At 35.7% G+C, this 14,633-nt stretch overlaps 1 protein-coding gene across 8 annotated transcripts in view; it reads right to left on the bottom strand.

The window, feature by feature from the left end:
* Positions 1 to 14,633, bottom strand: part of NRK (Nik related kinase) — a 128,874-nt gene that overhangs the window by 67,684 nt on the left and 46,557 nt on the right. For all 8 annotated transcript variants that reach the window (XM_021079907.1, XM_021079900.1, XM_021079901.1 and 5 more), the window contains exons 3-4: positions 7,427 to 7,483; positions 5,515 to 5,586 (exon numbers count right to left, since the gene is read on the bottom strand). In XM_021079907.1, the coding sequence (XP_020935566.1) occupies positions 5,515 to 5,586; positions 7,427 to 7,483 (129 nt within the window). The remainder of the gene's footprint in view (positions 1 to 5,514; positions 5,587 to 7,426; positions 7,484 to 14,633) is intronic.

Raw genomic sequence — 14,633 nt, 5'->3', positions numbered from 1 at the left:
TCTAGTTTTCTTATTTATACTTTTGGTATCATATCTAAGGATCTATTGCCAAATCCAAGGTCACAAAAATGAACTCCAGTGTTTTCTTCTAAACATTTTATAGTTTTAACTCTTACATTTAGGTTTTTGATCTATTTTGAGTTAATTTTCATATAAAGTAGAATTTTTCTTTCATATTCATTCTTTTACATGTTGGTATATAGTTGTCTCAGCATTATTTGTTGAAAAGACTAGGCTTTCCCTGTGAATCATCTTTTCACCCATGTCAAAAATTAGTTGACCATGGATATATGGAAATAGTTCTATTTCATTGATCTATGTATCTATCCTTATGCTTGTAGCGCAAGGTCTTGTTTAATTTGTGATTAGTTGCATTTTAAAGGTACTGGATTGATTTGTGCTGATTTTTCTTTGTCTTTTTAGGGCTGCACCCGCAGCATATGGAAATTCCCAGGCTAGGGGTTGAATTGGAGATACAGCTGCTCCCTATACCACAGCCATAGCAATGTCAGATCTGAGCCGCATCTGCCACCTACATCACAGCTCATAACCCACTGAGCAAGGTCAGGAATCAAACCCATGTCCTCATGGATACTAGTTGGGTTAGTTACTGCTGAACCACAATGGGAACTCCTGTGCTGATATTTTTAAAAGATGTGTTTAAATTCATTTATTTCCCTGGTCACTACGATGGTAAATATATAAAAATGCATAGGCTTGATTTATCCTCAGAAATATTATAGAAGATGACAGCCATTACCTATATCCATGTAATGTTAGTGGAATCAAATGGTGTAATACACAAAGTATTTTGAAATCTTTGGAAGGAGAATGCAGTAAATGCAAGGTATCAGCATACCGTTTCTCTATTACTTAACCTATGCATTTAAAATAGAGTGTGGGAGTTCCCGTCGTGGCGCAGTGGTTAACGAATCCGACTAGGAACCATGAGGTTGTGGGTTCGGTCCCTGCCCTTGCTCAGTGGGTTAACGATCCGGCGTTGCCGTGAGCTGTGGTGTAGGTTGCAGACGAGGCTCAGATCCCGCGTTGCTGTGGCTCTGGCGTAGGCCGGTGGCTACAGCTCCGATTCGACCCCTAGCCTGGGAACCTCCATATGCCACGGGAGCGGCCCAAGAAATAGCAAAAAGACAAAAAAAAAATTAAATTAAAATAAAATAAAATAGAGTATTATCAGAAGTATACTTTTCTCTCTACTTCTTACTGTAATCTACAAACATGTTCTCAAAACTTTCATTTCCAGCACATTTGTTATAGTGGAGTGAAATGAGAAGGAATTCCATCTCCCTAAGATTCGGCCATGTCTGCTTGTACCATGACAACCAACCAAGTAGTTTCCATAATCCTGTAACAATTCTTAGCCAATCCAAAAAAAAAAATGCTCATTTCCTAATAATTTGTAAAATTTCTTAAAATATTAACTTAGAAAGAGATAACTTTTTTTTTTTTCTTTGTAGGGCCATGCGTGCAGCATATGGAGGTTCCCAGGCTAGGGGTTGAATTGGAGCCACATCTGTCTGTCTACATCACAGCCACAGCAACACAGGATCCAAGCCACGTCTGCAATCTACGCCACAGATCATGGCAATGCCAGATCCTTAACCTGCTGAGTGAGGCCAGGGAACCCACAACCTCATGGTTACTTGTCAGATTCATTTTTGCTGTGCCACACACAATGGGAATTCCTACAAAGAGATAAACAGTTTGGAATTTCCAATGAATATATCATTGCTTTATGTATTTAGGTGTCATAGCCCTAACTTAAAGGAACTTACATACAAGGAAGTAAGGGTCACATGCATGAACGACATAGCCATTGATGAATACTAGATGGTGCATCATGAAGTTGAGGGTTGTGTGAAATGAATCAGAACATGATCCTGCACCTGACAAATGGATTCACAACCACAGTTGTGAATTCCTACTGTAAATTTCATTTTCATTGTAAATAAAAAAGCATCTACAAATAAGTGATATCATATGGTATTTGTCTTTTTCTTTCTGGCTTACTTCACCTAGTATGAGAATCTCTAGTTCCATCTATGTTGCTGCAAATGGCATTAGTTTGTCTTTTTATGGCTGAGTAATATTCCTTTTTATATATGTATCACATCTTAATCCATTCATCTGTTGTTGGACATTTAGGTTACTTAGGGTTCCCAGGGGGAAAGGAGAGGGCGTGGGCATTTTGGGGTTTTTTTGGATGCAAACAGCTATGTTTGGAATGAATAGGCAATGGAGCCCTACTGTACAGCACAAGGACATGTGTGTGACTGGGTCATTTTGCTGTACAACAGAACTTGAAGAAACACTGTTAATCAACTATACTTTAATAATAATAAAAATAAAATAATGAAATATAAAAAGCACCTATAAAAGTTCAATTATATAATTTTTCAGGAATACTCTTATTGTACAAAGTGAAATATATTTACAGCATATGAAATATATTTTAAATTAAAGATATAGTTAATCTCCTATTCTGAAATCCAGTGAAAAAGATTACCTTCGACTTCTTTTGGGCAATGAATTAGAACAGGGCCAATTGTCATTAAAAGCCATTAAGGGGTAAACCTCTAACTATGTTTAACTCTTCCGAGTTTCCCTCACTTACCTTGACTTGATGACCTGGAGATGGGGGAAATATATCTGTAGAACATTCTTTAGCCTTTCCCTAGGATTTTCCAGTGGATTTATCCATAAACATTCAACTACTAGAAAAAAAATCTGGGCACATGTGTGTCTTTGAGGGAGTGGATGGAGCCTTATTTCTTCAGCTAGAAAGCCTCATGACATGGTCTCTTTTTATTTATTGTGTGATAAAGGCATGAATGATAAAACAATCAAATTGTAGCATGAGTATTATATGCAAATTCAGTTTCCAGTTTCATCTCAGCCTCCCAAAGAAGCTCGGTTATTAAGCTTCCTTCAAATTCCCTTAACCTGTTTTCTACAAAGCTAGAAGTTGATCCTTGTGGCTTTCATTCTTGCCACGTAGGACCCTTAAACTTTCTTCTTCCCTTGTAATGTGGCTCTTTGAAATGGTAACAGTATGTGCCATCATATAGAAATAAACCTCAGGAACTAGCAATTCTATATGTACAGGGCCACTCTTAGTTCCTAGCAAGGCACTAAAGTCCTGCTGAGAGAAATATGAACTCATAAAGACTGCAGCATATAACAATGAGATGTTGGTGTGCAGATAAGAACACAACAAACAGGCTAAAGAGAAACACAGATAAGATTGAGTCCTTTAATTTGTTTAGTAGTTTGATATCAAAGAGCTAGTTTCCTTTTCTTTCTGGGTTCGAAATTTCATGTTCCCAAGCAGGAATGAGAATTGTTGGGGTCCAGGCAGCTATGTAGTTGCACTTAACCATATTTTAACTCTGTTATAGATAGGCCAAATATTCTGGTGCCATTTTACCTATGAGAAACCTGAAGCGTAGAGAGGTAAGACCACTTTTCAAAGTACTTCTTAGCTGTTTACCAGTAGACCTGGCATTTGAATTCAGTTTCTGGCTTTCCACATCATTGCTATTTCCATAAATCCCTGACTTAATGTGATGTCTGTGCAAATCACAAACTTATCCCAAAGGATTCAGGATGATTTCAAGATACTAACTGGCTGATCAGTTTGCAGTTATTTTTCTTAATAAAATATAATCAGAGAATTCAAAGTTCCCAACTAGAAAAACTTTTAAGAGTGGGTTTCCCACATAAATGTAAACTCTCCCAAAACCAATAAACCAAGATCAGATATGTTTGGAAAGCATTAGTATGTTTGCCATTCTCAATTAACAGGAAGTTGAGCTTGTGAGAAACATATAAGTACATTATATCCATCAGGCCAAGTGGGTAATTTAAAACGCTCACACATATCCCAGTAATATGACGCTACAGTATTTCCTGGCTCAGGGCCAGTTGATCCCAGCGTGGCTAGAATATCCTGCTTTTTGTCAAGAAGAGGCAGCCCAAAGATGCCAAAACTTCCTTTGCAACTTCACCCAATTCTAGAATCAAAATCCTTTTCCCTACAGAAAAAATACCAGAGCCAGTTTGGAGATGATATTTAAAGAAGTTTATTAACACAAATGTTTGATGAAGCCAGAGTTAGTCAAACAACTATATTTGTCATACCTTAGCTTTCATAGCTTCTTTTTTTATCTTATTTTTAACATTTTTGTATTTAAAAATTTTTAATAGTGTATAGTTGATTTACAATGTTGCGTTAATTTCTGCTGTACAGCATAGTGATCCAGTCATACATATATATACATTCTTTTCCTCATACTATCTTCCCATTGTTCTATCTCTGTGCTATACAGTAGGACCTCATTGCTTATCCATTCTAAATGTAATAGTTTGCATCATGGATGTAACTAGAAATTTTCATACTTTCATAGCTTCTTGATCTACCAAAGCATGTTATTAATCAGTACTACCTGTTTATGTTTGGATATGCTTTTGCTCCCAAGATACCCTGCAAACAAAATAGAAACTTAAAATAGGAGCCTATTTTGTAAACAAAATAGTATTAATCAATGAATCATGAAACTGTTTACCAATACCTTCCTAATATAACTAGAAAGTTCTTCTGAGTATAATTGTTAAAGGAAAAGATTATTTTTAATGTGCCTGAGAGCATACTTATTAAGACAAAGAATGTTGAAAATATTGAATACTAGATAGTTAACTGCAGGGGAGAAAATTATGAAAAAATACATCAATTAATTATATTGATAAGAGCAAAATTCTACATTTAGGCCCACAGAATATTTCAATAGACCACTAACAGCTACATTATCAACATCTACTGAAAAAGAATTTGCTTTGCCAGAGCTTATTCTAGAGCCAGAAAATTATCAGAGTATTAGAGCTTGCTTTATAAGTCAGTTAAAAAGCCTCAGGTAGAAAGCACCTTCACACTCCTTCATGTATTCAAGTACTGTGCCAGGTGTGTGAACATTCTTAGGCTGGGTAACCTGTCAGTTTTCTGTCTTGTACTGTTCTTACACAAAAAAGAGTAGTTAGTCTTCATTTGGCTCATATACAATGGCAACGTTTCTTAGAGTCATAATTGGGGGGGGGGGAGGAAATCTAGTTAGTCCAGAAAACCATCTAAATGGTGTGAAAAGGAACTCACCAAGGCCAATTTTAGGCAAAATTCACTCATGTTCCCATTATCTCTTTTGTTATTATTCAGCTAGAGGGCTCTATGTGCTGTGGATTTACTCAGTCCTTCACCCACAGTCAATACTTCCTTGCTCAGGGAACCTTTTTTTTCCCAGGCTCTGTTTTCTGATATGCGCTAGTGTTCAAATATGATGAATGAATCTATGTAAACATGTTAAAATACATGAATATGATATCACTTTTAAGCAAGAACATTTTAGTGGTGGTCTTCTAAAGATAATAATACAACACAAAGAGATTAAAGTTGAAAATTAAAGGCAAGACAGCTTGGAGGGGCTAATAAGGACTTTCAGTACTCACACTGTATCTCCACCCGACAGACTTTTGATATTTATTCACTCTTACTCGCCTTCCTATTTCGGGTAAAGGGGTCTGCAAAGCCAAGAACAAAATATTATTAGACCCACTGGTATACTGTGAAAATGGTTTATTCTTAAGTGCCTTGTATTCCTTTAGTATTATATGGAAGAGGAACATAATAGTGTTCCTCTCTCAATTTTCACTAATAGTTTTAATTTAAAAAATCAGATTTATATATATATAGAAAAACTTGGCATCAAGTTTGCAGTAACAGAATTAACTGCCATATTAATGGGAAATTACAATTCAATGTTAGTAAAGTGCTACTTCCCCTAACAAAACAAGATAATTGACACTATCTATGAGCTGAAAACTATACTCTAACTTAAACTAGTTAAATAGGAACACAAAGTACTTAAGGATAACTATTTCGAGTTAGAGTATCTAAAATGTAGATTAAATGTCGGTCGAAGTCTCTGAAATTAAAAAAAAAGAAATAATATTTCTCAAAAAGTGTTATTTGGAAGTCATGGTTATTAAGGTAAAATATATCCAAAAACCCTTAAAATCCATTGAAACTCACATTGGTTTGCAAAATTTGACATTTACTGGCAAAACAAAAATCACGCAACACTTTTAAAAGTTTTAGTAGGAGTTTCCACTGTGGTGCAGTACTACAGTGGGTTAAGAATCTGACTGCAGCAGCTCAGGTTGCTATGAAGGTATGGGTTTGATACTCGGCCTGGTGCAGTAGGTTAAAGGATATGGTATTGATGCAGCTGACTGCAGCTACAGCTCAGATTCAATCCCTGGCTCAGGAACTTCCATATGCCATCGGTGTGGCCATAAAAAAAAAAAAAAAATTTCAAAAATTCACTTTCTGCACAAATTGGAAAAGAACAGTTTATGGCATTGACAATTCAGTGAATATGCACAGTTTTTCAAATATAATATTTGAAAATTTTCCTTTAGAGTGCACTGAAGTGAAGATGTTTTGACCTTTGCCATATCTGCACTAATATTATCTTGAGAAAGTGAGGCACTCATGTTAAAGAAAGAGGAAAGAGATCAGGGCTTAGCAAATCCTATGAAATTATGTGATGAACTGCAACACAGCTTTATGAATTTTAGCAGGAACAGGGCCAATTAAGCTGTCTCTCTTGCTCATCTGTCGGAAAATACATAAAAAATGTGCGTCCCAGATAAGTTATTTCTTTCTACCTATCACTGAGTATCTAATGGTTTCAGTTCTTAAAAGGAATGGTTGGGAGTTCCCATCGTGGTTCAGTGGAGATGAATCTGACTAGCATCCATGAGGACACGGGTTTGATCCCTGGCCTTGCTCAGTGGGTTAAGGATCCGATGTTGCCACAAGCTGTGGTAGGTTGCAGACACAGCTTGGATCCTGTGTTGCTGTGGCTGTCGTGTAGGCTGGCGGCTACAGCTCCGATTCGACCCCTAGCCTGGGAACCTCCATGTGCCATGGGTGCAGCCCTAAAAAGATTTTAACAAAATTAAAAGTAATGGTTGGAGAGTGAAAAACTATGGTGAAATGTAGAAAGATTAACAAATATTAGAGGAAACCTATTCTTTACTGTCCCTGCAAACAGACAATCAACTACAAATAGACAAGAATACAGATTTTTTCATTTTGGTAGAATACTAAAATATATAGCACCTTTTCTGTGAGTAAAAGTTTTTATGTGTAAATAAAATAAATCAATAATAAAAATCAATAATAAAAATAATATGCTAATGATAGAAATAATATTAAATGATATGCATAATAGATCCAGATTGAGATAATTATATAAAACAATGATATAAGAAACAAATACAATATTTTCTGAGCTGTTTACCCCAAGATCATAGTCCACTAAGGGAACAGAATACAGACAGGATATAATATTACCTTACGAGCATTCATCACTTTAACAGCTGTAAATGCACCAGTCTTTTCATGGAGTCCCTAAAACATAGGATAGTAATAAACATCAAATGCTGGCTATATAATCCATTAATCAAGAAGCAAAGTAAAAATATTGAAATTAAATAAGGTTAGACATTGTAGCCTATTATTAAATATAAAATATTATATAGAGATGAATTTTAAGGTACTACATAGAGAACAGAAATATTAAATTATGAACATTTCAAAGAAACCCCAAACATTTCACTCAAAAAATCAAGCAATTTTATGTAGTTTTGCTTTTTATGTCTGGTTTGAGTAGTGGACATGATTGCACATTTGAAAGTACTGCTTTCTTAGTAATTTTAATCTAGGTCTACATGGCACCAAAGCATCCAGATAAAAAGTAAAAATTTCAGACTGGAGATGGGAAAAAAGGAAATATTCTACTGAACATTTTCCTAATTTATTATGTGGTATTATGCAGACATACCTTTCCACTGAACCCCTTTTTATATACTAAAAATGTTTTTTTCCATAATGATCACAGATAAGAATTCATAATTCAATGGCCTCTAAACCTTTTAGTGTGCCTTCAATCATATGAAACCAAATATATGTATGAATAGAAGTTCTGAAAGATTCTTTCTCATTGAAAACACTCTCAGTTCTAAGAACTTAGTCTTAGACAAAATGCAAACAAGTTACAGATTTATAATTTTCCAAAAAAACATAGAGGTTTGGAATCAGAGTACTTATTTTGTGGCTAGTGCCTTTTGAAATATTTCAAGCTGTCGTCAGAAAAAAACATCGGTCTGGTATTGATGTGAATAAGGCTTGAACTGAAAACAGAATGCTTTTTCTGATAGTTCTCCAGCAGAAGATTTGATTTTCAGCTGTACTGGGTTAAACAGTGTCTACCCAGAAGTCAGATTCACCCATAACTGTAGATAGTGACCTTCTTCAAAAATAAGGTCTTTGCAGATGATTCAACTTAAGATGAAGTCATAATGGGTTATTGAGGGCTCTAAAACTAGTGACTAGTGACTTCATAAGAACAGGAAAATTCGGACACAGATACCCAGGGAGAATGCAATCTGATGATAGAGGCAGAGATTGGAGTGGTGTGTATATAAGTCAAGGAAAACCAAGCGTTGCTGGCAATTACCAAAACTAGAAGAGGCAAGGAAGGCTTTCTCTCTAGTTCCTTCAGAAGGAGAATGGCCCTAGGGACACTTTGATTTTGAAATTCTAGCTTCCAGCATTGGGAAAAAATAAATTTCTTTTAAGCCATCCAGTTTGTGGTAATTTGTTACAGCAGACCTAGGAAACTAGTTCACAAGACTAACAGAATAGAAACTAAGCAAGGGAATGGGCCTGGACTTGGGATAGAATTCAGAAACTAATAATCAAGGTATAAAGAAATGTCTAGGATTAGGTGAGCAGTTTTGGGTGGAGCATAACAGCTACCAAAGACAAGAATTTTTAAAGAAAAGGAAAAGGTTGTAGGTTATGGACTGATCAGAGAAAAGTAGTTAACATTTTAGATATTAACCCCTTATCAGATAGATGATTTGTTAGGTATTTTCTCCCTTTTTGTTGGTTGACTTTTTAATGTTGCTGATGGTCTCTTTTGCTGTTCAGAGCTTTTTAGTTTGATGTAGTAACAATTATTTTTGCTTTCATTGCTTGCACTTTTGGTGTCATGGCTAAAATAATCTTTTCCAAGACCAATGTCAAAACGTTTTTTTCCCCTATGTTCTCTTCTGAGAGTTTTACAGTTTCAGGTTATTTAATCTTTAACCTATTTTGTGTTAATTTTTATAAGTGGTTGAGATGGGGGTCCAATTTCATTCTTTTCCATGTGTAAATGTAAATATGTTAGAGACTCTCATTTACTTACATCTTTGGGAGAAAATATATATTAATACTTTAATTTTTTTAGCCCTTATCATGACTTGGAATTTTTTCTAATTATTCACATAAACATACTCTAGTCAAATTTTACCCAAATCTGTGTGCACAAACACAACATGTTGGAAACTTGTTTTCACACACCCTTTAGAGGAGTTAAAATGTTTCCTTCCTTGATTCTAAGAGGCTGTGGGCCAAACTACCCTATGCCACACAAATATTTGGCATGTTAGCAAAGATATTAGCCATATTGCTTTATTTGACCAATTGTTCGTAAGCCACACAATTTTAAAAATTCTGGAATACACAGTCATCATACTCACAACATATATTATTGTGATAACTGAATGTCTTTAAATAGTGCCACCAACTGCCACAGAACAGAGAAAATCAACTTGGTCCTATATTCACTGTGGGCTATTATCTCATTTGAAAACAGGACAAAATTATTTCATCAGACGAGGTATCATAATGTGGGGTTTGAAACATGCTCACTGTGTCTATAGAGGAATTATGATCTTGCAACCATGCACATGGTTGATACGCCTAACCACTATGCAAGCTTTCATAGAAGTCTGGAATATGTAGATAATAGATAAATGAACAATTGTTGACTATTAACCTAGTATTTCAGAGATTTCCATTCTGTATCTCGACTTTCAAAATATTTTTTGTTTTAAATAATAATTTTAGACTTAGAGAACAGTTTCAAAAGGTAGTACAAAGTGTTCTTGTATATTCCTTACCCAGCTTATTTTAATGTTAATCTTATATGACCATGGTACAATTGTCAAAATTAAGAAATTAATATTGGTATAATACTCTTATCTACGTTGTAGTCTTTATTGGGATTTCCTCAGTTTTTCCACTAATGTCCTTTATGTAGGACCCAAATTGGGACCTCTGCATTTCACTTAGCTGTCATGTCTCCTTAGGCTCTTGCAACTTGGAACCGTTCCTCAGCCTTCTTTCCTATTTTTCACAACCTTGGCACTTTTCGGTAGTACTGGTCAAGTATTGTGTAGGATACCTTCAGTTTGGGTTTATCTGAGGTTTTCTCATGATTAGACTGAGGTCATGGGTTTGAGGAAAGGACATCACAGAAGTGAAGCGTCCTTGCTGGAGTTCCCATTGTGGCTCAGTGGTTAACAAATCCGACTAAGAACCATGAGGTTGTAGGTTCAATCCCTGGCCTCGCTCAGTGGGTTAAGGATCCAGCATTGCCATGAGCTGTGGTCTAGGTCACAGATGCGGCTCAGATCCTGCATTGCTGTGGCTGTGATGTAGGCCAGTGGCTACAGCTCCAATTGGATCCATAGCCTGGGAACCTCCATATGCTTCAGGTGTGGCCCTAAAAAGACTAAATAAATAAATAAATAAAAGTACTCTGGATAAACCAGCAAGGTTTTTTTTAAAAAAAGTGTCCTTGCTCATTATATCATGTCAGGGATACATGATATGACCATGACTGATCACTGGTGATGTTAATTTACAACACTGGTTTGAGTGATGTCTCTCAGTTTTCTTCATTGTAAAGTTACTATTTTCCCCTTTCATATTCTATTCATCAGAAGTGACTAACATTGGTTTTGAAGAGGGATAATACTATTCTTGAGCATTTATCTAGAGAACCTAGAAGGCATCTTGGGATAAACTATTTGTTCAGTGATGCCATCTTGTGATTCACTAACTACACAGAAATTGATTTGTGATCTTCGCTCAAAGTCATGTTGTCACAAACAGACTGTTTCCCAAATGAGAGGTTCATTCAGGACCAGCAAATTCAATTTCTAGGATGTGACTTTCTTCCATCACAATGTACGTTTTATGAAAAATTAATTTAGAATACCATTTTTGAAAATACACATAGAGAATGCTAATAAAGGAGTTTGGTTTTGAATGTTAAATAATCTTACATTTCCCACTGATCTTAGTGAATATTATATAGGAAAAACCTTGAACTATAAATGTAGATTTGGGGGCTCTGATTTTCCTACAATCAAATACCAATAATATCATACAAGAGCTACTAACTGCTCTGGATTAATAATACTCCCTTAAATAAGAGTTTGCATGCAGAGAATGACATTTTAATTCACACACATCACAGAGAAAGAAGAAAAATCTCCTATCATAAGAAGTTTCTGCTTAAATCTTTTGCATACATTCATAGGTGCTCTCACATTTGAGTAACAGAAGATATATAGTAACAATGTTTTGTAGCCATTCCTAACTCTAGGCCCAACCCCACTGACATTTCACATCAAGTCACCTATATTTTTACCTCAGGCAACCTTTTGCCTTGTAACCAAGCTTATTCAACTTATTTAAGTTTAGTTATTAATAGATGCAGTTCATGTAATATGATTTTAGGGGCAACAGAAAGCCAGCTTCTCAAAAAAATACCCCTCCACTACAGTTTATAACCTACTACAAAGTATAAAACTCATTATTATGGCCTCAATTTTATTAAAGTAATGAAACTCTGATTATTCAATTATCAGCTGAGAAAAAAGACACTGATTTATCATTCATCATTAACGCATGAGTTAGATGATCAGATTAGGTAACTATAAGAATGGCAATAAACATTTAAATATCGATGGAGGAAGGAAAGGGCTAGAATCTCAGGAGTTCCAGGAGAGATTGCTTCTCAGCCATAATGAAGGTAGCAGTTGCCTAAACGGGAGAGCAAAGGAGTTCCCATTGTGGCTTAGTGGTAAGGAACCCAACTAGTATCCATGAGGATGTGGGTTCCAATCCCTGGCCTTGTTCAGGGCATTAAGGATCCAGCATTGCTGCAAGTCACAGACATGGCTCAGATCCTTGTTGCTGTGGCTGTGGTGTAGGCTGGCAGCTGCAGCTCCAATTCAACCCCTAGCCTGGGAACTTCCATGTGCTGTAGGTACGGCTTTAAAAAGTAAAATAAATAAATAAATGAACATAAAATAAAATGGGAGCAAGATAAAGGTGACTGAGAAGTGATTCTCAAAGTGTGAAGGGAGTAAAAACAGAGGGCAAAGTGGAGGGGTGAAGAGACAAAATGTGCCAAGTCACAACTTTACTGGAAGAATTCAGTGTTTAAGATGTAGACACCTGCAACAATTAAAGAATGAAACCAAATGAAAAGACTAGGTAACAGCAGGAATTCTTGGGTCCCAAATACAGTCTAAATACAGATGAGAGTGTTGAAGAGAATAAATATATGTTATCATATGAAGTCTTAAATAAGGTCCTAAGAAACTTCCCTAATTAATGATCTTACAAGTAACTGTTTTCTAGGGTTGTACTCCAAAATATATTACTTAGGACAAACTTGTAGTCTTTTCCCAGAGCCATTTAAAATTATCCATGAAAGAACATAAATTACTCAATGTGTTGATTTCAATTTGGCAAGGATTTCTGTTCTTATTAATTAATTTAGATAACCAAATAAGCAGCATTATTTAGTCTGCTTTCCCCAGGAAAACAGAGTTTATTACTGTGCTATTGCTCTTCAATGGCTCCAAGCTGAATGCTAGCATTGGGAATCTGTTCTATGAACAGTTTGTGACCTATGCCTGAATTTAGGACACTAGTTATATTTAAAACATTGTTAAAAGGTATATGTGTCTGCTTTAAAAAAAAAAACACTGCAGGAAAAATCTTTACATATGTAACAAAGTAAATGAAGAGAGGACCATAAAATAACTCTCTGGTTTACAAATGGACTTGTACTAGTTTTCATTAAATGCCAAACTCCTCAATTTATTTTTGGAAATTCAAATTACCACATTTCAAATTACTTCCAATTTGGGGGAATATATTAAAAGTAATAAAGCAAGGTGAACTTGTACATTAGGGAATCAAGAATCAAACTACAGATTACCCAGTGATTGCAGAAGATTCCTCCTGGTCACTTGAAACTTAGACTTACTGACTTCTAGTGGACCAACCAGTCCACCATACTTCCTTTTGGCCCACAGCATCTCAAGATTTCCACTTTTGTTTGATACGCCTGTTCCCTGCTTTGGGCCTATTCAGATGGAGATAAATAGTTATTCCAGTTATTTATTATGATTTTTGTTAGGAAATATAGGAGATAGATGTAGATGTGGAAGGAAGAGTAGAGAGAGGGATGGTAGTAGAGCACAAAACAGGTGATGCCCTCAGGTAGGGCCCAATTTTCTCAAATCCTTTATAAGTACAGAACCTCACTGACAATGATAAGTAAGATATGCAGGTAAATTAATTACATATAGACAATTACAATGGAAAAATAAATTAAGGCAATAAAGTCTAGTTCTGAAGCACATAATCATATCAAGGATTTAGTCACTCCATCAATAAACTTGGGTGAGAAATAAAAGTTCTTGAAGGAGTATATTTCTTTCATTTTTGTGTCTCTAGTGCCTAGCACAATGGCTGGTATGTAAGACCCTTTTAATAAACACTAGCTCTGTGAGTATGAATAGAGTAACTGGGAAGGCTTCCTGAAAGAGTTAGAATATCAACTGGACCATGAAGATAGCATAACATTTGAACAGATTCTGATGGGCAGGGTGAACCCAGTAAGTGACACACCATGAACAAAGGCTATGAAGTAATGCCATTAAGAAGGCACAACCACAGAAGAAGAAAAGAAAAGGAAAAAGTGGGAGTGGCTGGAAAGAGAATAAAGATGAAAAGGAGAGAATATGGGGGTGCACCTATTTTTGTCACACCAGAAATTTCAGCATAATTTTTTAAAAAAGAAAATCTTATTTAAAAGAAGGCAGAAATGATCAATGAGAAATTAGCCATTAGTAGTATAGTACTTTATGACTGGATTTTGTTAGTTAATGGTCTAATGTAAAGCTCAGGGTGGTTAAGGCACTGAAAAACTAGCACTGAATTGTAGTAATGATCAATTTCTTGGGGATTACACATTTTAAACCATAACAAATGATTTAAAATAGCAATTGTGACAGCTGTGTTGGAAAAAATCCATCATTCTGCAGCACTTAATTACCATGTTTTTTCCCCAGAAAGAATACAAGACAGTCCTTGATGGCCTTGTAATTTTGATTAGGCTAAAAACTTTATTTTTAATCATGCAGTTAAGGAAATTGTTGTGGAAAGACTGCCGACTATTCGGCAGTTCCTACATGGTCCTTCTAGTTATTTGCTTTGCCTTCTGTTGGCAAATTTAAACCACATAATCCCCAGGGCATTCTTCTTTTCATTTCAATTGGTTTTGTGGTGGCAGAAGGCCACAAGGCACTCACTACACTCATGTCCATTTGGTAACTTTGTTTTTCATTCACACAGGTTTGTC

Source organism: Sus scrofa, chromosome X, assembly GCF_000003025.6.
Source record: "Sus scrofa isolate TJ Tabasco breed Duroc chromosome X, Sscrofa11.1, whole genome shotgun sequence".
Taxonomy (NCBI): domain Eukaryota; kingdom Metazoa; phylum Chordata; class Mammalia; order Artiodactyla; family Suidae; genus Sus; species Sus scrofa.
The sequence above is the reverse complement of the archived record's forward strand: the minus strand, read 5'-3'. Positions and strand labels throughout refer to the sequence as shown.